This window comes from Heloderma suspectum, chromosome 5 (genome assembly GCF_057233095.1).
Source record: "Heloderma suspectum isolate Gila_16-S chromosome 5, 16-S_ref, whole genome shotgun sequence".
Lineage (NCBI taxonomy): Eukaryota > Metazoa > Chordata > Lepidosauria > Squamata > Helodermatidae > Heloderma > Heloderma suspectum.
In genome coordinates, this window is record NC_139462.1 from 138,605,854 (window position 1) to 138,630,081 (window position 24,228).

Genomic DNA, 24,228 nt, shown 5'->3' on the forward strand with positions numbered 1-24,228 from the left:
ACATTTGTGCTCCCAAGAACATGATTGTACTTGAAAACAAGGTGCACGCTCTCTGCACACCTTGTTTTAAAGGAAAATAGCCCCTTTTTTGCTGCTGTACCACTGAATTTTGGCAGCAAACTCGGCAGTGGCAGCAATTCTAGAGAGGGGTGTGGCCACCACTGGGTTCTGAGAGGGATAAATTGGTCCCTGGACCCACAGAAGTTGTCCACCCTTGTTCAAGGATATACTCTCAATTCACAGATGGTGGTGACTGTGGGAAGAGTCCTGGCCAGTACCCTGCATATCTTTCCCAGAACATGCCTGCAAATCCTCTCAACATGGCAGATGTTCAAGGACTCTCTGACAGACACATTCATGTAAACAGTGTTCACTGGAAACAGAAAATTTGAAAACTACTGGTATAAAATTACTGGATCAGTCTGATCTAGTTTTGATCTGGTTTTAAAATGTTTCTTGCAGAATGCAAGGCTGAACAACTGAGTATTTGATTAGTATGCAAATGTTGAAGGAGGGACATTGGATTATTATTATTTTTAAAAATCTGTGCTGATGGAGAGGCTAATTTGTTTTCAGGCCTAGAGGTTTCCCACAGGGTTGGAGTGGAAAAATAGGTTATTTGCAGAGCCAAAAGTGATGGCAAGAGAACTATCCCTTTGAAAACCTCTTGTGCTTGATTTACAGCACACGGCAGCGAGCTCAATTTAGACATCATGCCAAGCCATGATATAGGAAACTTTAGGGCTTGGCATGATATACGAATTGACAAACCATGGTTTGCAATCAGCCAAGAAGCCAGAATCAGAAATACTGGCCTGCACTGGTTTTGCAAACCATAGTTTATGCAAACTATGATTTTGTGTGATGTCTCAATTGACAAGCCATAGTTGCAGCCATTGATTCAAAGGCTCCTGCAGCACAGAAAAAGGAGTGCTCAGCAGATGGAAAACTAAAGAAGATAAAGAGCTCCAAATCATGGTTTCCTATTGTAGGGACAGGGAACTTGTGTTCCTTTAGATGTTTGGCTCCCATCAGCCCTAGCCAACACAGATATTGGTAAAGGATAATGAGAGCTATAGGCCAAAACATCCCCTGGGCCACAGATTTCCCATCCCTGGCCTATTGTATGTTTGGAAGTTCAAGCCACAGACCTGGTTCACAGGTAATGGTGGCAAATCATGGGTTAATTAGCCCACAATTTGCCAGGGTCATGTGTCACTGCCATTCTGAATAAGCAACCTCTGACCAGAGGTTGCTCCATGATGTGTGAACCTGGACACTATGGGTTAACAGAGCATTAAACAACCCAAAGTTAACCTACAATTAGTTGTTGTGTTAACTTTGGGTTATTTAACCCAAGGTTAACTAATAGTGTCTGGGTTCACATGCCATGGAGCAACTTTCACTTGGGCTGATCAGAGGTTGCATATTCAAAATTTAACCCATGATTTGCTGTCCTTATGAGTGAATGGGGCCACACTGTGATTTCTGAATTGGCCCATTTGTGAGATTTCTGTTCCCTCTCCATAGCTGGTAGCTGGTAGCAGAATATAGGGTGCCTTTCCTCACAAATGAAGTCAGAAATCTTGGGCGCTAGTAGTCCTGCTCCTTTCCCGCTTTTTTGCCCTCAGTCCCCTCATCACAGAGGGGCTCATGAATAATGCAAATGGGGCTCATGCATAATGAATCCCCCCTCTAAAATTTGCATGCTGCGTGGCCCCTCCCCCTCCCTCACACACCCTGATTAGCTGCCTCCATCCCCTTCCCCCTCTCTGCTGGCAGTGACAGCTTAATTATGCAGCTGCACCTGGGGCCCACCTTTGTGCCAAACTGATGGATGAGAAGGGACATCTGTCATCCCACTGTCCTGCCTGTTTGGTGTGAAGGAAATTAACTGCTAGTAAAGCTTGAGCTTCGAACTTCTTTGAAGTTTCAAAATTTTTCTGCACTGCTCAAGCTTCAGTTTAAAACAAAAATGAGCAAAATCGGTCTGGTAGATCTCGAGTAATAAACCTTACACTACTATATTCTTATATAGATACCCTATGCAGCAACTGGCTGATATAATGGCAAAATGTTTGTGAGCCATTTTCACTGTGAATTACATGTATTTATTTACTTACTTACAAAGGTACTTACAGCTGGGATATATTGACTGCTGGGTTTTGGTCTGGGGCTCTTCTCTGAGAGGGCAGGAGATGGGCATTGCAATGGACGCTTAGAATCTGTATCTAGAAATGTGTCAGTAAGTAGTGGAGAGAACCCAGCCTGGGTAGGGCTGCTGAAACCACTTGCGCTCTCACTTGACGTACACTGGGAAGACTCAGAGTTCTCTGTAACTACAGGAAGCAGGAAGGAAAAGAGTGTTGTCATTAGACACTGCTGTCAGTCCATTGTTCAAGAAGAATTCCAGTGACACATCTAAAAAATAATCTTACCATCTGTAATCTTTAAGATTACAGTTCTCTGTATAATGCAACATGCCAGCTGCTAAGGGCCAAAACGGACATGACTCTAAATCTATATCTGGCAGCTATGTTATTTCCCACCCACCCCCATTTTTACTCTACAGTAGGCACAGGGCCACCCCAATCTTGTGGGGTGGGCAGGAAGCTACACTGACAGAAACACTCCCAGCTTTGTGGCTGTGGGTGGGCTAGACTGCATCACTGGTGCTCCCAGGTCATTCTGGGAGTGATGCCTATGTTCGTGGGCAGGGCCGGCACCAAGAGTAGGTATGGTTGGGCACCTGCCAAGAGCCTACACCCCAAGAGGGGCCCACTGGAAAGCGACCCCTGAAGTTGTTCCTCCCCTTCATCATTGCAAGGGTTTGCCCTACTTGTTTGCCCTGCCTCTCACTCTGGTCCAGACAACAGTGGTGGTGAGAAGGACAAGCAAGAGATGCCACTGTCTACTTGCTCACTGGCTCTCTGCCTGTGAAGCTAGCAAGTAGTTGCAATGATAAGAAGGTGGTTGAGAAGCAATAGCAGCTAGTGACAATGGTGGTGAGAAGGTTGCCTCTTTGAGGGAGAGGGCCCCATTGAGCGTGTCTTGTCCAACTGCCCTAAAAAACCTGGAGTTGGCCCTGTTTGTGGGAAGTTAAAATGTCAGCCAGTAGGCTGCCAGGCACTCAGAGAGCAGAGGGAAAACAAATTCACTCCAGAGCCCAAGGCAAGCATTCACAGTGAGTACTGTAAGAGTGCTGGGGCCCTGGCAGCTACCTAAGGATACTCACTCACGGAGGGCTGGCTTCCAATTTCCTGTTCCAGCTCATCTTCCTCAATACATGTTCCAACATCATATGACCAGTGGTAGAAGGGTGGCCCTACCAAGCCCGGATGAGATGGGGTAGAATATACATGCAGATTTAGTGAACCCAGGATGGAAGAGGAGGACTGGCTGCTTGAGGAAGATGTACTGCTGTTTGAGATGGTGGAGTGGGGCCTCTTAAAGGGCGCGGAGTGGTCAAATGAAGAAACGGCAATGGAGGCCCGAGTCCTTGACTCTGGTGAAACAAACAAAAATCCCTCTGCCAACTCTGAGAAGACTCATCAAGAACGAAGCACAGAAAGCAAAAAAGGGGGTGGTGAAAGACAATGGGGTGGTGCCACAGCTCAGTGGCACAAAGCACATGCTTTGCACACGGGAGGTCCAGCTTCAGCCCCGGCATCTCCTCTTGAAAGGATCTTAAGGAGCAAAGCTGGGAAAGAGCTTTGCTGGAACCCCAGAGCACTGCTAAGCAGGATTGATGGCCAGTGCTCCGAGTCAGTGTAAGGCAGCTTTCCCCAACCCGGTGCCCTCGATGCTGGACTGCAACTCCCATGATTCCCACCAGCACAGCCAATGGCAGCATGGGAGTCACAGTCTAACACATTTGGAGAGCACCAGGTTGGGGAAGGTGGTATAAGGCAAAGGCAAATAGTAGCAGTAGTTTACTATTGTTGGTCTGCCAACCACAGACATACAGAATAAAAATATACAAATGTAAAATACGTATTGGAAAATATAGAAAAACATTTAGAACGGAATCATGAAACAATCATAGGGAGTCTAGCCTGGATGGCAACATTTAACAATTTAGCAACTTGCTCTGTAATTGAAATGTTAGAACCCTCAAGTAAAATAATCAGCATGGACTCCAAGGATCTTCCAGGAAAGGATTGTATAATAGGATAAATCAAACTTTCTCTAGACTCTTGGGGGGGGGAAAAAAACGACGACTGAAGAAGACATGTAGAACAGACTCCACCTCTCCATTGTTGCCAGGGCAACATTTGTTATTAACTGGATTTTTTTTATATCTACCATTGGGAGGTGATTAGACCATAGAACATTGCACTGAGCCAGAGAAAAAGCTCTCCTGTATTTGGGGAAACATAACCAGGATCACTGCCCTCCCCTGTCACTGCATGTGCCAGAGAAGGGAGGGAAGGATATGATCCTTTCCTTTGTGTGTAAAGCTTCCAGAGGATGAGCAAGCAGCACGGTTCCCTCTGTTCTCAGGCACCCATGCAATGTGAAAGAATTCTCCGGGTCAGAAAGAGCTACTTTAGGTACGCCCAAGGGCTTAGGAAGGCCTAATCCAGCCTTCTCCAAACTGGTGCCCTCTAGATGTTTTGGATGGCAACTCCCATCAACACCAGCCAATGGGCAGGGATGATGGAACTTGTAGTCCAAAACATCTGGAGGGCACCAGGTTGGGGAAGGCTGGCCTAATGGGATCATCACTGTTCAAAGAGAATACACAACCAGACTCCCCTCAAAAGCAGTTTGCCTTGTGGCAAGTGGAGAAACATTCACCCAAAGTTCCCTTCAGCATGCAGAACTACCTGCATGGTTTTGTTTTGTTTCTGCATCTAGGAAAAATCCAATAAAATAATTTCTGTAAAAAGCAAACAAAATATTTAAGAGTCCCCAAAGGAGCAAAGATAAGTGACAAACTGTACCTGTTCCTTTCATTATATAGTCTATTGCTCGATCGCTTATAGCTGCATCACTGGGCTTGATATCCATGAATGGTTTATTCCCTATGCCCATAGACACCATTTCTTGCATTCGGAGTTCTAAAAACAAGCAAACCAAAACCACAAAAGAAAGAATTACCAAATAATTCCTGATATAATGCTGGAAGTATTTTTTGCTAAGGGAACCCCAAATTGGTGCAAGATTCAGTGCTTACAATGTACAATGCAAATAAGAACTAAAGAATGTAAATGTTACATTACTGATTCCAGTTGTGAACATTATTTAGCTCTGTAGGTTTTAATCATACCAATATTTCTTTTTTCAGTTTGACATAAAGACTACCAAAGTGAAGATTATTTTATACAAAAGAAAACATGGCAGAGCCACACAGTTTTGTGAGATTTTGTTTTAATGACAGCAGAACATTGGGCTTGCTGTGAGTGTTCCTTCTGCCTAAAGATGGGAGGATATCCTGTAGGTGGTTTCTGGAGGCAGGGCTAAAGTTCCTGTGTCCATCGGTGATGGACTCCTCCCAGTGTGAGGGAAGCCAAAATATCTATTAAAAGTCCTTGAAAAAGTGAGGAAATACAGCCGCTCGGTTCAAGCTCTGGAAACCACATATGAGAGTGAAATCCAATGTTGTACAAGCAGAAGTCTGCTCACAGGATGGGATTTTCTTCTTCTCTCCTCACCCTGCCCCACTGAGTCACCCAACCTTCTCTAGCGGATTTTGAGGGTGTGCAGAGGCTGCAGCGGGATAGACGAAGCCCCACCAGCATCATTTGTATGATCATACATTCATAAGTTGTGAGTAATGGTACCAGGGCAATGAATGCTTCCAGGTGCAATTTCCAGTTACCATCTCCTGCAGCCTGAATGAAGTCCATTAAGATCTCCTCTACCATTCTCATGTGAGTTGTCCGGATCACAAAGTTTGTCACTGACTGGGTTCGGATGATCAGCGGGTGAAACAATGCAGCATCGGTTGTTTCCCCCACCCCGTGTGCCAGCCACATGACTGGGATTAGCCTAATTACCTGTGCCACGTCGTGGGTTGTCATGTCATCCAAACCTGGCACAGGCATAGTGACTTTTCACCCACCCTACAACCCCTACTGCAATCCATGGGTTGTAGGGTGGGTGAAAAGTTACTATGCCTGCGCAGTGCACTGGGTTCGGACAACACGGCAACCTGTGACGCTGCACAAGTAAAAGGAAAATCCTGGCTGTACAACCAGCATGCGTGGGGATGGGAAAAACAATTGACATTGTGTTGTTTCCCCCACTGATCATCTGAACACTGCCACTATGTTTGGCATTGGCATTTTTGATAAAAAGCTAAAAAAAGGGAAGGAAGGAAAGAGGAGACAAACTCAGCTTGCTAGGAAAAAAAGGAAGAACTAGCTAGTGGAAGTAATCCCAAGGCCCCCCAAAAGTCAGAGCCCTGAGTAAACCCTGCTCTCTTGACCTAGTTAGGAAGATAACTGGGTTTCTCCATACTGGTGGAGACAGAAAGTTTAGTTTAGCCCTTCCTTCAGAGACCGATTGGTGAATTAACCCTTCACAAGATGTCGTCCCACTCCAAGGGAGAAAGATCTAAATTTTGTATCAAATATACCTCAATTCTGCTACAAGAAACCTCAAATTTTCATGTTATTTGATCATTCATAGGCCACAAAGCTTACTCTTGTAGACCAGCTCCAATAAGGTATATTCAAATAGTTTAGATATGACATGTTATTACATAACTTCACTGGATTCAAGGCCAAGATCCATGCGCATATGTACATTGGGAGAGGGGAAGATGGCTGCCAATTTCTCCTTCCTACTCACCCCTTGCTTCTCATGGAATGCTGCTGCACATTCATTTTTGCCCTAGTCAGAGAAGTAGTTTGGGGGAGGGGGGTGCTGCTGGGAAGTGGAAGGCTAAAATGCCCCCTACACACACACACACACACACACACACACACACACTAAATCAGCCTTCCCCAACCTGGTGCCCTCCAAATGTGCTGTACTACAAATCACATCATTTCCAGACAGCATGGCCAGTGGGCATGCTGGCTAGGATTGATGTGAGTTAAAGTCCAACACATCTGGAGGGCACCAGGCTGGGGAAGGCCGCTCTAAATACATACACATAATAAATGAAACCCTCAGTATACATGGTTGTTTGCAGAGTAACATAAAAAAAATGTCCCCAACCATCTAGAATCCAAATGTAGGCAGAGAGGAAGGCAAAAAGAGGAACGGAAGCATAGAGACAAGGGTAACAGGGGATGGATATACACAAAGGCCAGTAAATGCACAAAAGCGTCTTTTCGGTATGAGGGTGGGAACTGCAGAATTAAGTCATAGGCACAGTGAAGGTGACTTTTGATAAGGGATCTAAAGGAAGAGACAAAGGAGCCATCGCATTGGTGTTCTAGGAGGGAGTTCCAGGCCTTAGGGCAGCAAGGGGCAAAGGGGAGATTAGTTTGAGACAGAAGCCTCCCTTAGAGCATCTCAAGGCAGGAGGAGAAGAGAAGTTCATAGGCAAGCAGAGGAATATTGGAATAGACTGGGCAGAAGACTGGAGAGGGATAAGGCTTTCCATTTAAATCTTCAATATACTGAACATTCTTCCTCTCATAAGCTGAGAATTGTGGGTACTGGTAGTGCAACTACTGTAAGGACATTGCTTGTAAGAGCTATTATGACTGAAATCTGTGTTCACAGCAGGCCCAGCTGAATGTGCCAGTCTTTTCTTTGCAGAAATACAAGAGAGCTGCCCAAAGAGCCTGTTGGCCTTTGTGGATTGTGCTGCAGGCATACCTCGGTTTCTCAAGGCTTGCCTCCAAAGAATCTTTCCTATGATGTTCGTCCATACAACCTTAGTTTCTGCTGAATTTGCTTGAAGGATATAAGTGTCCTGGGATTTTCTTCTCCTTCGAAACCAGATTTCAAACCGCAGGCCACTATCTCCAACATTCTCCGTCATTCCAATCTCGGCTGTCTACAAGCAAATATGAATGAAGGAAATTTGCAGAACACTGCTTAGCAGCAAGAAAATATATTCCTCCTGCTAAATGAAGAGTTGTATATGGATCACTTGTATTAATATAGATTTACAACCACAGCAGCATAAATTTGAGCAATACTGATTAAAACTGCAGCAACCTCTGCTGAGTCACCAGCTGCCTTTGGCCCACCTCAATGGGACCAAGAATCAACAGGACTAAAAAAAAAAAAAAGGTCTTGAACTGTACTGTGTTTCCATGTTCAACATCACAATTGATGTATGTGTTGGGTGGAACTGGACACAATTAAAGATGCACAAAACAAGTGTGGCACCAAAGGTGGGTATTGCCAGGAACCCCAATTGAGAAACTGCTGTGAACAGCACCACAAAATGGCTCCTATGGAGGATGTGACTAGTCACATAATGGCTGCCTTTGGGCACCCAAAGGGGACCCCAATTCTTCAGCTTGGCCCTGACCCAAGCAGGTGCTTACACATGCTTCCCCCTCCTCCTGAGTAGTCTCATGTGCTGCTATCTGGGCACTCTGCTGGCAGCCCTGAAGTTCCTGCAAATATCAAGATAAGTAGTGTCTCCCTAGATAGGAATAGGATTTCAACCTGGCCTGGATGGGGTTACACTCTCCCTGAAGAATCAGGCTCACGGTTTGGGTGTACTCTTGGGCTTGGCCCTGAACCTGGTTGCCCTGGTCTTGGCGGTGCCATAACTGTGTTTGCACAGTTGAGGTTAGTGCACCAACTGTGCCCATTCCTAAAGATGTCTGATCTGGCCACAGTCACGCATCCCTTAGTTACATCCCTATGTGGGGCTACCTTCGAAAATTATTCAGAAACTTCAGCTGGCCAAACTGTTGATCAGGGCTGGTAACAGGGGCCATGTGACTCCCTTGTTACAGCAGCTTCACTGGCTACTGCTCTGTTTCTTCTCAGAAATTAAAGTGCTGGTTATGGCCTATAAAACCCCATATGGCTTGGGACCAGGCTACCTGAAAGATCTTCTCCCATACAAGCTGGCCCAATTCTTAAGATCTGCTGGAGAGGCTCTTCTTTCAAGAGCACCAGCTTCAGTGGCACTCCAAAGCTGTGAAATTCCCTCCTAAGAGAGGCTAGGTTCATTCCCTCTCTGCTGTCCTTCTGCTGTCAGGCAAAGACTGCTTTATTCAACAAAGCCTTTGGCCTATAAGGGGGTCTGTTGGGTTGGGTGCTGTTTTTTCCCCTTGAATTGTTATGTTTTTATTGTATTTTAATGTATTGTTTTACTCAATTGTAACTGTGGCTGTAAGTGCCATTTCTTTGGTAGGAAGGCAGGGGCACAAATCAAAAACATAAATATAATCGTCAGAACTGAAGCCTGTTGCTTCCTTAGCAGACACATTGGCTATGATTCAGCCAAACATAAGAACCTTAAAGTCATCTCAATTTCAGTGGGAAAGATTTAATCATCTACTTAAGTCTTCCAATGAAATCAATGGAAAACCAATGGTTTCTGCTAAGGAGAATCCAGTACAGGGGATTCTTATTACATTTATATAACACCTTTCGTCTGAGGAGTTCAAGGTACTGAATGTGCCCACCTTCCCTAGCACTGTCCAGACCTAAATCTGTTTAGCTTTAGCTGCATCATGCACCATCAAACGATCCTCTAGGCATGCAGCATGCACACCATAAGCTTTCAAACATCAAGGACTGACTTACCTTAAATGACTGTTTGTACATGTAAATGTCATATCCTCCATCGATCTTTTTTGTTTTACTGAACAAGATGAGGTCTTCAAACAGGAAGACATGCCTCAAATACTTCTTTCTGCCACAGCACACGATAAACTCATCTTGACACCTCAGTTGCCCTTGTTCTTTCAGATTGACCTGATTTAGAGAAAAGAGAGACATTTATTTTCCTCATTTTGGTTGGGTTAATTTCATTAAGCCAGAGGCTAAGTTGGTAATTTGTTCTCTCAACAACATGAATTCAACAACAACAACAACAACAACAACAACAAATAATAATAATAATAATAATAATAATAATAATAATAATAATAATTTATGTGGCACTTTCTAACTACACAGTAACCATTACAAACCTAGAGTAGTGATCCCCAAACCAGGCCCCTTGTGCTACCATGGGGAAGATACAGATGAGAGGGAAATACCGGCTGCCCCATTTGGGAGAAGGACCCACAGCACCTCCTCTTGGGCCCTGCTGGCCTAAGGAAGTGGCCCTTCCCCCTTCTTCAGACTCAGAAAATGAGCCCCCAATAATACCCCAATCCCCTCTGCACTGTGGAAGTCAGTCCTTGCAGAATCATACAAGGGCCCTTTAAGGCAACATAGCCAGCTCCTACAAGGAGGCAAAGCCAACCACATTACAGGCCTTGCCAGCCTACATAAAGCTTCAAATGGCCTCAGCTCTCTGCTGAAACCACATCCCTCCAGAGCTCAGCCAGCAGAGCCCATTGGGAGCTGCCCAGGGTCCTGACTCCTGTTTAGAGAGACCTGCCTCGATGCCTAGTCTGATTTGACTTAATTTTGTGTCACTTGATATGCCTGGGAAAGTTTCTGTTTGACTGCTTACCCTTCCCCTGCAAGCCCAAGCCCCACTGGAACAGGATCCCTAATCTGCTACTGGTGGTCCTGGGAGACCACTTTGAGATGAGGCTGCGATATGGTAGGCCAAGTCCTCAACCCCTATAGCACCCTACTGGCAAGACCTATAGCCACTTTCTACACACCCTGCATTTTAGTTGAGAACTGCATGACAGCACCTCTCAGGGGCCTAGATTTGGCCAAGGCGCTTCCACTTCCTGACTCCTACCTTACAACAAACTTGTAAAATAGGTATTAATTATATGTGTATTGCAGATGTGGGGTTGAGAGAGAATGGCTTGCCTAATGCCACCTAAGTGGCTAAGGTGAGATTTGAACTGGGGCCTTCCTGGTTCATAGTTTAGCCATTATGCCACACCAGCCAACTATAGCTACACAAAATAAAAGTTGCCTGAAAGCCACAAGAAGGAGTTCGACTCTGGCTATACTTACATCACATCCTCTGATGGCGTCCATTGCAAGCAAATCATTCCCATGGCGAAGCTGAAACTTGACCATTTCTTCAGCAGCCCGCAGGGTGTTGAGCTCCTGCTCTTGACCAGCTGAACACTCCTTGATCAGATCCTTCAAAAGGAGTGCATATTTGCTCATTCTTTGGATAGGTTTCAGCAGATAAGAAGCCAGATTCATTTTATCACCCAATTCCTGTTGCTTATTCTGGGAGAATATTATAGACACATATAATGATTAGGTGACAAAGCACCACAAATAGTCAAATAAATTCTACAGACACAATTAAAGATAGGCAAAAGTGGTAGTTACTTTAAAGAAGGTATTTCCATGGCTTATTAACAAAGTGTCTGACTGTGGCTTGTTCTTGCTATACAATGCATACATCCCAAACTGTTCTTCCTGAAATAGTAAAAGATACAGTTTTGACATTCAATTTGTTAATTAACGATTATGCAAATCAAAGTTATTTTGCGACTCCAATATTGTTATGAATATCAGTTTTCTTACTTTTTAATTTATTTAAAACATTTATTTCCGACTAGACAATACAAACAACAAAAAATAACATATTGCAACGAGTACATGCTAAATAAAATAAGAATAATCAGTCTGTATATTCTACAGTATGTTCCATAACTTACAAATTATTCACCTTATAACAACTTTCATTCTCTTGTCAAGTAATGGTATCCCTCCAAAATGAAAGGTGAGGCATTGGCAGTCTCAAAACAGAAGGGTCTTTGTTCTTTCTCTCTCTCTCTTTCTCTTTCTTTCTTTCTTTCTTTACTTTCATTTCATTTCTATACCGCCCAATAGCTGAAGCTCTCTTCATATGAGATTTTCTCACTTTTATGGCCTTACAGTTCAAACTAATTTAAATTTATTGATTACTCTTTAATTATACATGAAAGTATAAATGAGAATACTTTATGCAAAATGTTGGCAGCTAAGTAAAATGCTTACAGTGAGGAAATGCAAACAAAAACTATAGAACTGTGCAGTAACACCAAAATGAGGAGTGAAAGAACAAATAATAGATATTTCTCAAGAAAGATGGAATACTTTAACAAAACTGGACAAATAAAAATCTGCATAATAAATCTGTTTTCTTTTATAATTGTATTGCTTTCATTAATATGGTTGAATATGATGTCACTGTTCTGGTGGGCATGTTAAACTGTAAATAGGAATATACATTGTTGTTTTAAAATGGTAACATATAAATAAATAAAACAAATAAAAACAGAAGGGGCGTTTCTTGAATCTGTTGCCTTTCACATTTAACTCCATTCCTGTAATACATTAATGCCAAAGGGGGCTGTATGGCTGTCTTTGTTTACTCTTGCTATCTGTAATGCACTAGAATCTGAAATGCTAGGCAGTAAGGACTAATTTGGCAGGAGGGAACTGGAGAGAGCAGGTCCATTTCAACTTTGTAAAGCAACAGTTCAGGATGCCAGAATTTTTGTAAACAGAAGTTGCCAGTGGGCCAGTCACTATCGCTCTGCCTACCTTATGGAGGCTGTTGTGAAGATAATGAGGAGGAGAAAACCATGTAAACACCCTGCACTCCTTGATGGAAGGCTGGGATAAAAATATGATCATAAACAACATCAACAACAACACAACCCTGCTGAAGATAAAGTGTCAATAACTATTGCTAGTGTGATCAACAGTTCTGACAAATGGCCATCTTGTGTGAATCAGTAGCATTTGATGACATCACAATGGCAAAGATCAAAATAACCTCATCAATCTGCTGATTGGAATTCTCCACCTTGTTTCTTGGCAACACAAATTGAGAACCTGTGAATGGTTAAGCACAACAAGCAGACAGATATGGAAGATAGGATCTGCTGTTGCCCACAGAGCAGGTATAGAATTGGCTTGATTAATGGAGACTCCCCATGACAGAGAAAAATGAGTTTAAAATGGGGGGAAATACCAGGTTTCAACTCAAACTAAGTAGTAGTAGTAGATATTGTAGGAAAGCAGTGCTAGCAATAATCTCTTGCTTTTCTGTTCATTAACAAAAGAAAGAACTTCTAAAAGCATTTTATGAGCACCAATTAATCTTTATAGCATCTCTGTACGTTAGAGACATAATAAAATTCCAACCACTTCCTCTTAGCCATTAGAGAAAAATGCAGCTGTGTCACCAGGTGAGAAGATTAAAACAGTGACTGAGAACATTATGCAAAACTGCGGGAGGGTGGGGTTAAGACTGGGAAATCCTGGGCACCATCCATCCCAAGTTAAGCACTTTGAGTTCCCATTGATTTAAATGGAAGGGATTTCAGAGGACATGCTTAACTCTTCTATTTAAATGGTTAAATTTGGATTTCAATAACTTAAAAAGGTGCATTTAAATTTATCTCGTTTTTCCCTCTGGGTGACACTATTAACGCCACCACAGTGGTTTTCATGCACATTAGTGGGAAGTTGCAAAAATGGAAATCAAGGAGAGAATTTCTAAACAGCAGTAGACAGGTTATGTTTGAAAATTAGATGTTTGGACTAATTAGGGGACAATGCCATGCATAAGAACTTGTGTGGACTAAAATGAAGATGTAGGAAATTCTTTAAATAATGCTCAGTGGCAAGAGATCAGGCAACAGCTATTTAAAACTGTTAAAACTCTTTCCCACTACTTGTGCTATGTTCTTCTTTATATTACCTGTCAGAGGTATTAATAGTTTTAAATAGCTGTTGTCTGATCTCTTGCCACTGAGCATTATTAAAGAATTTCCTACATCTTATATTTTATCCCACATGAGCTTAATTCTCCTAAATCAGCAAGCTGAAAATAAATAGCTATTTAAATGCACACCTTCATCAGTAGAAGCACAATACCCCTATGTTAATAGTACACTCTGTTCTTTTTCCTCCAGTGACATGCTGTGGCAACCTGGTTGTGGAATGCCCTCCCCTTGGAGGCCTGATTGGCACAGACGTTGGTTTTGTTTCAGCACCAAGTTAAAACATGGCTTTTCACCAAAGCCATTGAGGGCTAATTTAATTCCCTAAAGTTGCACACTGTTTTAACTGTTTTATTGTTTTAGATTTTGTAATTGGTATTAGCGTGTTTAATGATTTAATATGCTTTTAGCTGTTTAAATTATTTATTGTTTTATACTGTTTAAATTGATTTTATCTGTACACCACCCTGAGATCGTAATGTTTAGGGTGGGATACAAATGTTTTAAATAAATAAATATAGACATTCCTTTTTAAAGTCATTTTTGGCATTGGTGGGGAATTCTCCAGCCACCCAGGGCTGTCTTTTGATCTAACTGCTTAGAGTTATTTTTTTAAATATGGTAAGCGGTATATAAATCTATTAAATAATAAATAAATAAATAAATAAATAAAATAAGCCAGTAAAGCAGACTGTAAATGTGGGACATAAAATGCTACTTAAACATTTTGTGATATTTATTTAGTTAAAATATTGCTTGGCCGCCTTTCAAGGCAGGAGCCCTCCCAAGGCAGCTCACAAGACTTATATTCATATAATAAAACCCAATACGGTAATAAAACAGCAAGACGCACAAGCCGCCACTGTGCTGCACTGTTCCTTCCTTGGTTATAAATGGCAAAGAAGGGCTATCCCAGCCACCTGTCCTGGCAATGGACAGAACAGGGCAGGGATAACATGATGAGATATGTGTGTACTGGGGGGAAAAGGGCAGACATCAGTTTGATAGTCAGTTCTGTTTCTAGGGGAAACTGCTACTTGTCACAAGTGAAGGAGGCAAATTGACAAATTGTGGCTGTGTTTCAAAAGTTGACGTACATGCATTTCTCTGCAATGAAACTGCAGCCAAAGAAAGATGAACGATGTGGAGTTGTCTGTAGTGGGGAGGGGACCCATTATGAATTAAAACTTGGCAATCCTCTGTACAAACAAGGACAAAACTAGACAGTTTAATGAGAAAAAGAGATAGTGATACATCCGAGCAATATAATTTTGTAGCCAATACAGCATGAAGATGTCTGATAGTAACAACACACTCGACCTTGGAAAATTAGACTTACATGTCTGAGGAAACAGTGGCTAACCCGTAGTGGGAAGTCTGTACAGTGTTCCAGTTCTTTCAGGAAATAATGACAATGGAAATCATAGAGTTTTTCCAAATTTCCAAATATGATGTTCCGCTTCCCTCGCAAATCCTGAGGTAAGTCATCTCTTTCCATTTCTGGGAAGTAGCTGTCGATGATATAGCCTAAGGATCTGACATATTCTCTTTCTGTTGTGATCATCTCATCCATTATGTGGTTCACTTTACTGTGGAAAGAGGCAGAAGAACTCTATAAGAACAGAGACTGAAGAGGACTCTTAATTAGCAGTCACTTGTTAATGAAGGGGTTCTTAATTTAATTTACCTTCACATAATGACTTTGGGGAACCAATCATATGTATACATGCCAACATCTTGATGGGAAAGCATACATATAATTGGCTTCCAACCAGATCTGTGAACTGTCAACCCCCTTCTGGGAAACTGTAATACATAGATATCCTTTTGCATTTTACTCATACTGAGGATACATGTCCAACTCTGAACAGGGAAATGATTCCCAGGAGTAATCCTGGATATTTCTCAGCCAAAGCTCGAGAAGTAGTCCATGGGTGAACTTCATCAAAAATCATGGTTGCCTCACTGCCTGCTAAATACTCATTGCAGTGTGTTAATTTTTGTAAACCATAAAGATGGTATGCCTCTTCCACCATTTGCAATTATATTAGCCAATACTACATCTTGCAGATTTCAGACTCTTGTCTGCTGGACTAGTTTCTCGCTCCACCTTCCTCTGATAAAACAGGGCAGGGTTTACACCCAACAGTCAACAGAAGCTGTATAAGAACAATAATTAGCAAAGATGACAAAGCAATTTTGTTATTTGAAACAGCTTTCCTCCATAGTATAGAAAAGTCTCCTATTTCATCTGCCAAGCTACCATGCCCTTTTCTCCTTTACATTCTGTTGGAGAACGGAAGAACTTTCCTGAGATGATGTACAGCTGCTTTCCCATGAATTTCCCTTAACAATGCAACCTTCAGCACACAGGGAGTTCCTTTGGGAAGAACAATCGAAGGACGCAAGCAGTGAGAGCCATCAGAAGAATTATGAGAGCAAGGATCCAAAGAACTACTGGTACATCCAGTGGGATTAGTTATTTTTTTTCTCCCTTTGAATATCAGTCTCCATTACAAGCTACCGTTGAAACTCCCCCTTAGTTTACCATAGGGCACATTGTGCGTGTGCACATGCGCACTTGAGGGAGGGGCTGCCATTTAAGTCCAAAGCCTTGTTATTAGGTAGGGTGGCCACTTATGGATTGCCAAAAAAGAGGAAATACATCACCAGAACAGAGGACAAAACAGGGCACAAATATGCATAAAATTTGCATATGCTAATTAATATAGATGCAAATTTAGAAATTATTATGATAATTTAAATAGGATTACAGTAAAACTCATCATAGTGTGGAAGACTGTAGTCAGAGGACCTGTGTGCCTGCCTGTTCAATCTGCTGCCTAGGTGCTACCTGACGGTTGGTAACCATTCTTAATATTCTTTATCTTTATACTGGACTTGGACTGGACATTCCTTCAAATAGAGAGTGCCTTCAAATAAAGGATGCCTTCAAATAGAGGATGGTCCTCTGGCAGCCCTCAAATACAGGACTGTCCTCTGTAAGAAAGGACATATGGCTACCCTAGGCTGTCATCCAATTAAAGCAATCTTACTTCACACTGACTGATTGATTGATTACATTTCTATACCGCTCATTAGCCGAAGCTCTCTGGGTGGCTGACAAAACAAACTTAAAAGCACGAAATACAATAACATAGTAAAACAGAATACAAAAAGCGTAAGTTTAAAACAGAATACAACCAAAAGTAGGAACCAAAATAAAAACCAGTAAAGATCTAAAAATGCTTTAATGCCATTTTTAAAACCGAAGAGCTAAATAGCCGGGGTGGGGGGGTGGGAGAGCCTTCAGCTGGCACCAGAAAGACCACAATACAGGCAACAGGTGAGTCTCTCTGGGGAGGTCAGCCAGCAACCTAAGGACACTATTCATATGGCCTTTTATCAATAAACAAGTTCAGTCTGCATATGACTAGAAATAGTTCCGAAGCAAAAAGTATACTTGCTTTGTTTTTAGATGATACATGCATCTGTCAGCACAGGTGCAAAAGAAAAAGGCAAATGCCTCTTTTAAGATGACACAGGCCATCTTCCATCTTTATAAGTATGTATATTTTTTAAATTAAATATGCTGCCTGATTAATCAGGGCACCTTTGATTCTATCAAATATTTTATTTAACAGGATTAATCCTAACTGGTCCATTGACTAAACATTGCAGCCCTACTCCTTAGGAAATAGATGCATATGCAGAAATAGCTGAACAGCTCTTTGGATCCTGGCCAATGTATTCAAGAAAATTAAATTCTAATTCAGGGGTGCAGAACCCCTGGCCCGGGGACCAAATCCAGCCTATTCGTGATCTCAATCCAGTCCTCTTGTGTTGCCCAGATGGCCCCAACCCTTCCCCTGGCCGCCAATTGTTTGGTTGTTTCCCGGCTTTTGTGCAGATTTTTCCCCATTCTAAAAGGTTGAGAATCCCCCCCTAAGGCTTAGTGACTGGCAGTAAGAACTTGAAGCAACAATATGCTGCTGTTCTGGGCATTTTTGGCCCCATCCCTTTTAGCTTCGGCCCCACCCAACCCTGGAATGGGGCCTCCAAGAGCATGTCCAAAATGGGCTCTTTCAACCCTTGGGCTGAAAGAGGAAGGGAACAGATGGTTGGGTTTTTCTTAGGTGCTTTTGCATGCAACATTTATTTGAACTCACACAGGTTACTAAAAAATGAAGACAACTTTATATTGTAAGAAGTCTAAGACTGCAGCCTATGCACCATAGAACACAGCCCTATTGAACACAGTTGGCCCAACGTAAACATGTATCGGACTCAGTAGCGTAGTGGCAAATTCAGAAGTGCAGGGTCCCTTCATGATAGTCACTGGCACGCCCCCTCACAGCCACGCCCCCTTCTAAGATTATACAACTTTGTAAGATTATACAATAAAAATGAGCTTTCTGTCATTTTGGAGTTCTGTTGAGCGATGAATGCAGGATGAGGGCATGTTTTTTTGAGATTCAGCATGAAGAAGGCAATAATAGCTTCCAGAAGTTCCAATTGATCACCCACAGTGCCATAAATACATCTTGTTATATTCTCCCTAGAGCAGCAGTCTGGATTGTTGATCACTGTTTCAGTTTCTTACATTCTGTGGCCTCGGAGACCACTGACTTGATAGGGTCGGAGGGGGGGGGGTTATGAGTCCAGAATCCATAGTTCAGTCATCTCTTACGGTGTCTTAGTTAGATCGAGACTTAGTCATGCTTAGAGTAGACTCACTGAAATCAGAAGACCTTAAGATAGTAGTAAGTTGTGACTAACTTTTCCCATTGATTTCAGTGAGTCTACTCTAAGAAAGACGAAGTCTGGATTCAACCCTTTATGTTGGATCTAGACTAGAGATCTTTTCAAGAAAATCGGAGATCTCAAGGGAACGTTTTGTGCAGACGGGCATGATAAAGGACAAAGAAAGCAGGGACCTCATACGCACACACACATACACACACTCAAGAAAGAGACATAAACTGACCCACTGCCTCTTTCAGATGCAACAGCCAAACAGGCTGTTTTGTTATTATAAAGAAATCAAAGAGGCCTGTCAAGAATCCGTGAGTGTTTATACCTCATTAACTTCTAGGGGCCTGCACCTGCCTTTTTTTAATGTAACCTCCTCAAAACCATGTACTGTGCAGTGGCACAACACAGACAGACTCCACCTTCCCTAGTTTCCCTCCCACTAAGCACAGAGGGAAAAGCAGAAGGAAGAACACAGAAAGGCTGCAGGGGCTTTCTTAGATCCACCCTCCTCCTCCTCCTCTTTCTCCCTGCCTTTTCTTCCTCCTCCTGGCTGGAGCTTTTGTTTTTCTTCCCAGCTCTCTATTTCCAGGGGGGGGGGGGGAGAGAAAGGCAGGATCAAGAGGAGGGGAAGGAAGGGAACGGAGGAAGGAGAGTGTACAAAGTCGGGGACACTCTCCTTGCAGAGAGCCAAGACGAAAGAGGGAAACATACCACACAAGCCCCCAACTCCCTTTCTCCTTCCCACAGCAACATGGTTCCCTTGCCTCGTAGCCTTCAGCTAACCTGGTGCTCATGGCCGCAAGGAGCTGCCCCAGCTGCCATCACCAGCAGCAGCGGTGCCCACTCACAACAACATCTCAGGCTCTTCCAGCTACCTGCCCCACAGCGGTAGGCTGGGAGTGGGAGGGACCCAGCTGAGACCTGGCTCCAAACAAAGTCCCAGGTTTTCGTCCCGGTGAGACCCCACCACCACTGCACCCCTGATCAGACTGCAGTGTTAGTCTGGAATATCCTTCATAATCTGTTTTTGCTTTTGTTATGCATGCAGATTACTTACTATATTCCTCTAATGGTGCAAATGGGCAACAGATGGCATGTCTAGGGTCTGGGAAAAAGCCAGCCAATCAGGCAGCCCTACACCTGAGCACACCTGAGCTCTGGCACACATTTGGATTGCGTCAAAGTGGGTGGCTGACAACCATTTAAGATTAAGGTGCCACTTGCCCTATCTCTTCTTCACCTAAACACATGCTATGTGGCACCTTTATGCAATATCACCTATCCCACACACTTGACCAGAGTGCCATATCTGCACAATACCACTCAGGAGAACTGCAGGATTTGCTACATCCAATCTTAGAGGTCTGTCTCTCAGTTTCAGCAGCTAATGACAGCAGCCCTTTTAGTTTCTTTTAAACATTTCCCCAGTTTCTACAACAGGCACAACAAATGAATTAAAAAATAGTAGGAATATTTAAGGTCATTTTTAAGAAAGAGGGAGCATGTAATCTCATGCATCTAGAGTACCAGATCAAGAACCAAGCCCTATAATAAATTTGTCACAATAGGGAAATTCCATTGAATACAGCTGATTTACAGAACATTAGATAAACGGGATGTAACAGAAATTAATACAGAAAACTTTTTAAAAATTCAAGGTATATTAACTTGAATCTTACATTTTTAGTTAAACTCAGATTGCAAGGAGAGCATTATCTGAAGAAAAAATGTGGCAGTGGGGAGGAGTGTTCAGTGCTAGACTCTCCTCCCCTCCCTCAGCCACTTTTCCCAGTTTCTTGCTCCCAGACATGATTTTGTCATAGCTTTAGGGGAAAGAGAAATGAGGAGGTTCTGAGAAGAATTTAAAGTTAAAACTCTAGCTGCATCATCTTTGAATTTTGGGCTTGAGGACATTTGGAGCCAGACCTAAATGATATGATTTTGAATTCTGTAAATACATGTATGGTAAAAAAAAATCTCAAATGTAGCCTACTCAGGCATTCACTTGTATGTGTGGGGGCTCAAAGTATGCACATAGAGTTTGTTCTGAACTGGCAAGGTCTGATCAGGAGTTCTTCTTGTATTCGCTTGAACATGAGTAGAACTCTCCGTGCAATCAGGAGCCCTGATAAGGTATATTGAACTTTGAACCCTCATGCAATCAAAGGAATACCTGAATAGGATTTGTGACATTTGAATATCTGGAAGAAAAGGGGAAGGGTCTTTCAGAAGAGTCAAGACCATGAATGGTCTCTGCCTAGTGGTAACTAGAACTGTAACAATGAGACTGCTAGGGATGGCTCTCAATTACTTCCCAATTTTCCATAGGAATTCCATTAAAATGCTAAGTTAGAAAGTTCCTGCTAAAACAGAAAAAAATATGCATAGAATACCCACAGAATGGGATTACCTTCAGAGAGAAGGCAGATTAAAAAACAATTTAGACTGGGAGCGGAAAATATCTTGTTGAGACAGAACAAGTCTAGAAGTGCATGTGATCTTCGCATGGCCATGGGACAGAAATTTGATATGTGATTTGCTATAGTAGTATGTCAGCAAAGGTAGGAAATGGTCCTACATTTCTGTAGGATCATTAGTGATACAATATGATTCATTTTTCTCCTGTTAGATCAGGCAGATTACGAATTCTGATGGTGGGCAACTTGCATCCATGCCAGAGTAAATGTTTTTTGTTTTGTTTTTAAACCAAACTTGGTGCATTAGGATTTATTTAAATGGCATAGGGATGTTTACTGAAGTCACACACCAGACATGGGTTGTATGGTATTAAATACAAGTTACTGTTGTTATGAATTGTGCAAGAAATGGTTTTTGGTCCAATAAAAGTGAAAAATTATTATTGAATGCAAAACAATATTTTCACTGTGACCTTTATTAAGTGATGGTGCCATTAGATATGTGTTTTCTTCTTCTGACAGACTAGCTAACATGTTTCGGATTGACTTATAAAAATCATAAAATGTGTGATTGATTTTAATCATTTTTATTATTACTTTATGTTAAAGTAATAATATTTCTATTCCAGAAATTGCAGATTTCACTTGGATCGTTACAAGAGAGACTTATCTCATGTATTAGATGGCTGGATGAGGCCAGTATTGATCATGAAGCCACCAAGTTCTATGAAATATGCAGATTTGTGAACTGCCCAGAGAGCTTCGGCTATGGAAATATAATAAATGAAATAAAATGAATGAAATGATTTCTCAATGAAGAGGAACAGGTGATATAAAAGCATCTGTCTCCTTATACTTCTTATTTCCATAAGTGAAAATACAGTGATAACTATTTATGTTAAATATTGAGTGTGGAGGGGTTGCAATTTACAATACTCATTTTACATATTTAATGCCTATCTAAAAATGATAAATTCTGCAAACTTTTTTTAAAATCCAGGTCAACATCTGATTTGGAAAGTACCTTCTTTTTAGTTAAATAAATAATTTCAGAATCAGATCAAATCTATCACTATATTAAAGTCTGTCAGTGGTAGCGTGTGCCCATTGGGGCTGATGAGGAAGAGGACAGGCTTCTAATAGTAGGCAGAGCCAAGGGAGTCATAGTAGGTGGCACCAACTCGCTCTCCATCTTCCTCCCTTGCAAATCTATATAAGAATATGGAAGTGTAATGCTTATTACTAGAGACCTACCAGAGCAATTTTGCTTATTTTTTTAAAAAAAACTGAAGCTGGAGCAGTGTAGATGTGCAGAAAAATTTGAAACTCTGAAAAAGCTCAAGCTTTAATAGCAAAACAGTCTCCTGTTGCTCTATGGTTCAGTGCCAGTTTATTTGCTCCAGGCCAAACAGCGCCTGAACTGACATCACATGTTTTCGTTCTCCATTACCTGCATCCTCCTGCTTTCCTTTTTTCTGTTTCTGTTTGGGTTTGTTTTTATTCATTTCACTTCACAGGCGGGCTTCACAGGGCAGTGCTAGGCCTTGAGGTGGTTGTTAGGGGCAACAGCCATGCTCCCCCCAGATTGTAGTTTCAAATGAGACCAATCAGAGAGTGAGGAGGGAGGGGCTGCTGGTGCTCTTTCCATGATGGCCTACATGCAGATGGGGTTTGTGTATGTGCGTGTGAGAGAGAGGAGGGTAGTGGATGGGGCAATGAAACAGGAGTGGGTGGGACTGAAGACTAGCTCCATATTGGATGGCTCAGCTCAGGACAGGTGCGAAAAAAGCAGCATTATTTCTTTTCTCCCCCCAACCCCCAGTCTCACCTTTTTTTTTCCAGGTCCAGGGCTTCTTGGGTGGGTGCTTAGAACACCCGGTTTCCCTGTACAGAGGAGGGGTAGGTCTGTCTACACTTTCATGTAATGGGAGGGGGGTTCTTATTGGAAGGAGGGAAGCTAATTGTGTGGATAAATGAGAGGGAGGGAGGTGGGTTGGAAGACCGCATTTGCTATGGCAGCAGGAAGCTTGTTTTAATGTAGTGGGATGAGGTCGTATTATTGGGGTGCTCATTCAAGGGAAGCTGATACAGGACATAACTGGCAAGTTGAGAGAGGAAGAGAGAGGGAAAGAAGGAAATACCCCCCTGAAAGTTGTTCCAGTTGCTAGGGAAATGGCCAAACATATTTTCATCCAATCATTCTCAGACTTCTACCACACATGGTGACACAGGCTTTACACTAGTATGGTAAGAACACTGAACAATTCATTAAAAATTATATAGGATCTAACTAAACTGAAGAATAGTATCTTACCTTGGTTCAGAAGCGTTGGGTGCTGTCACATTTGGTTCTGTGTTGGCAGAAAATGAATGTAACCTCCATCCACCACCCACCCCGTCAACCCAATCCTCCAGTTAAGCATCTAACTCCTTGAATAAGCAGTTTGGCCCAGCAAAACAGCCTTCGAAAAGATGTTTTCAACAACAACAGCAGCAGCAACAAGAAGGATGGGGAGAGAAAGGTGTGGAGCAGCTCACTTGGCTCTGTGCTGAGAGAAATGGTGTGTGGCCTTCACAACGCCTTACAGCTACCCCAGTCATCCAGTTAGGCACACCACTTCTTGAATGAGGTAAAATCATGGTAATATCCATTGTACTGTAAGGCTGCAGTCCTATCCACACTCACTTGAAAGTAAGCCCTATTGAACAAAGTGTGAATTACTTCTGATTGAAATGCACAGCATTAGTGGGGAGTGGGGGAATCCTTCAAACACAGCCCAATGAAGAATGAGGATGCTCAGGAGGCATGGAATGTTATGCAGGCTGTGGACGGGAGAAAAGCTGGATTGGTGGTGGTAGGGGAATCTGTTGTCCTAGAAAAGGGAATGCCGGGCTTGCTGGAGCACTATACAGAAGCACTCTACACTGCAACGATTTGTTGCAGGGCCCACTTATCCAAGATTAATAACTCAACCAGCTAGCTAAAATGTTTGAGAGAGAGAGAGAGAGAGAACCTCTGCTGCTGCCTGGTAAACTTGGGGGAAGGAGGGAGCAGTGACTGGGGTGTATTTTACTTTGGGGGGGTTGCTTGTGTGTGTGTGTGTATTTGGGGGTGGGAGATAGGATAGTTCTGATATGTGTGTTTTCAGGGTAGTTTGGGGGAGCATGTATGTTTTGGGGACTAGTTCTGCCTGTGTGTGTATTTGCAAGGTAGGGGTAGTTTTACGGTGTTTGTGTTTGGGGGGATAGTTTTCCCTGTGTGTTGTGCCTGTGTGTTTTTTTAATTTGTTGGTTTGCTAGTGAGTGCTTTGGGG

The 24,228-nt window shown here is 42.6% G+C and overlaps 1 protein-coding gene across 3 annotated transcripts in view; it reads right to left on the reverse strand.

The window, feature by feature from the left end:
* Positions 1-24,228, reverse strand: part of PLEKHG4B (pleckstrin homology and RhoGEF domain containing G4B) — a 177,485-nt gene that overhangs the window by 5,835 nt on the left and 147,422 nt on the right. For 2 of the 3 annotated variants that reach the window (XM_084857574.1, XM_084857572.1), the window contains exons 15-23: positions 15,082-15,331; positions 12,556-12,627; positions 11,353-11,442; positions 11,023-11,247; positions 9,679-9,849; positions 7,780-7,960; positions 4,947-5,063; positions 3,236-3,505; positions 2,140-2,339 (exon numbers count right to left, since the gene is read on the reverse strand). In XM_084857574.1, the coding sequence (XP_084713700.1) occupies positions 2,140-2,339; positions 3,236-3,505; positions 4,947-5,063; positions 7,780-7,960; positions 9,679-9,849; positions 11,023-11,247; positions 11,353-11,442; positions 12,556-12,627; positions 15,082-15,331 (1,576 nt within the window). The remainder of the gene's footprint in view (positions 1-2,139; positions 2,340-3,235; positions 3,506-4,946; positions 5,064-7,779; positions 7,961-9,678; positions 9,850-11,022; positions 11,248-11,352; positions 11,443-12,555; positions 12,628-15,081; positions 15,332-24,228) is intronic. The other variant, XM_084857575.1, reaches the window with a different exon arrangement.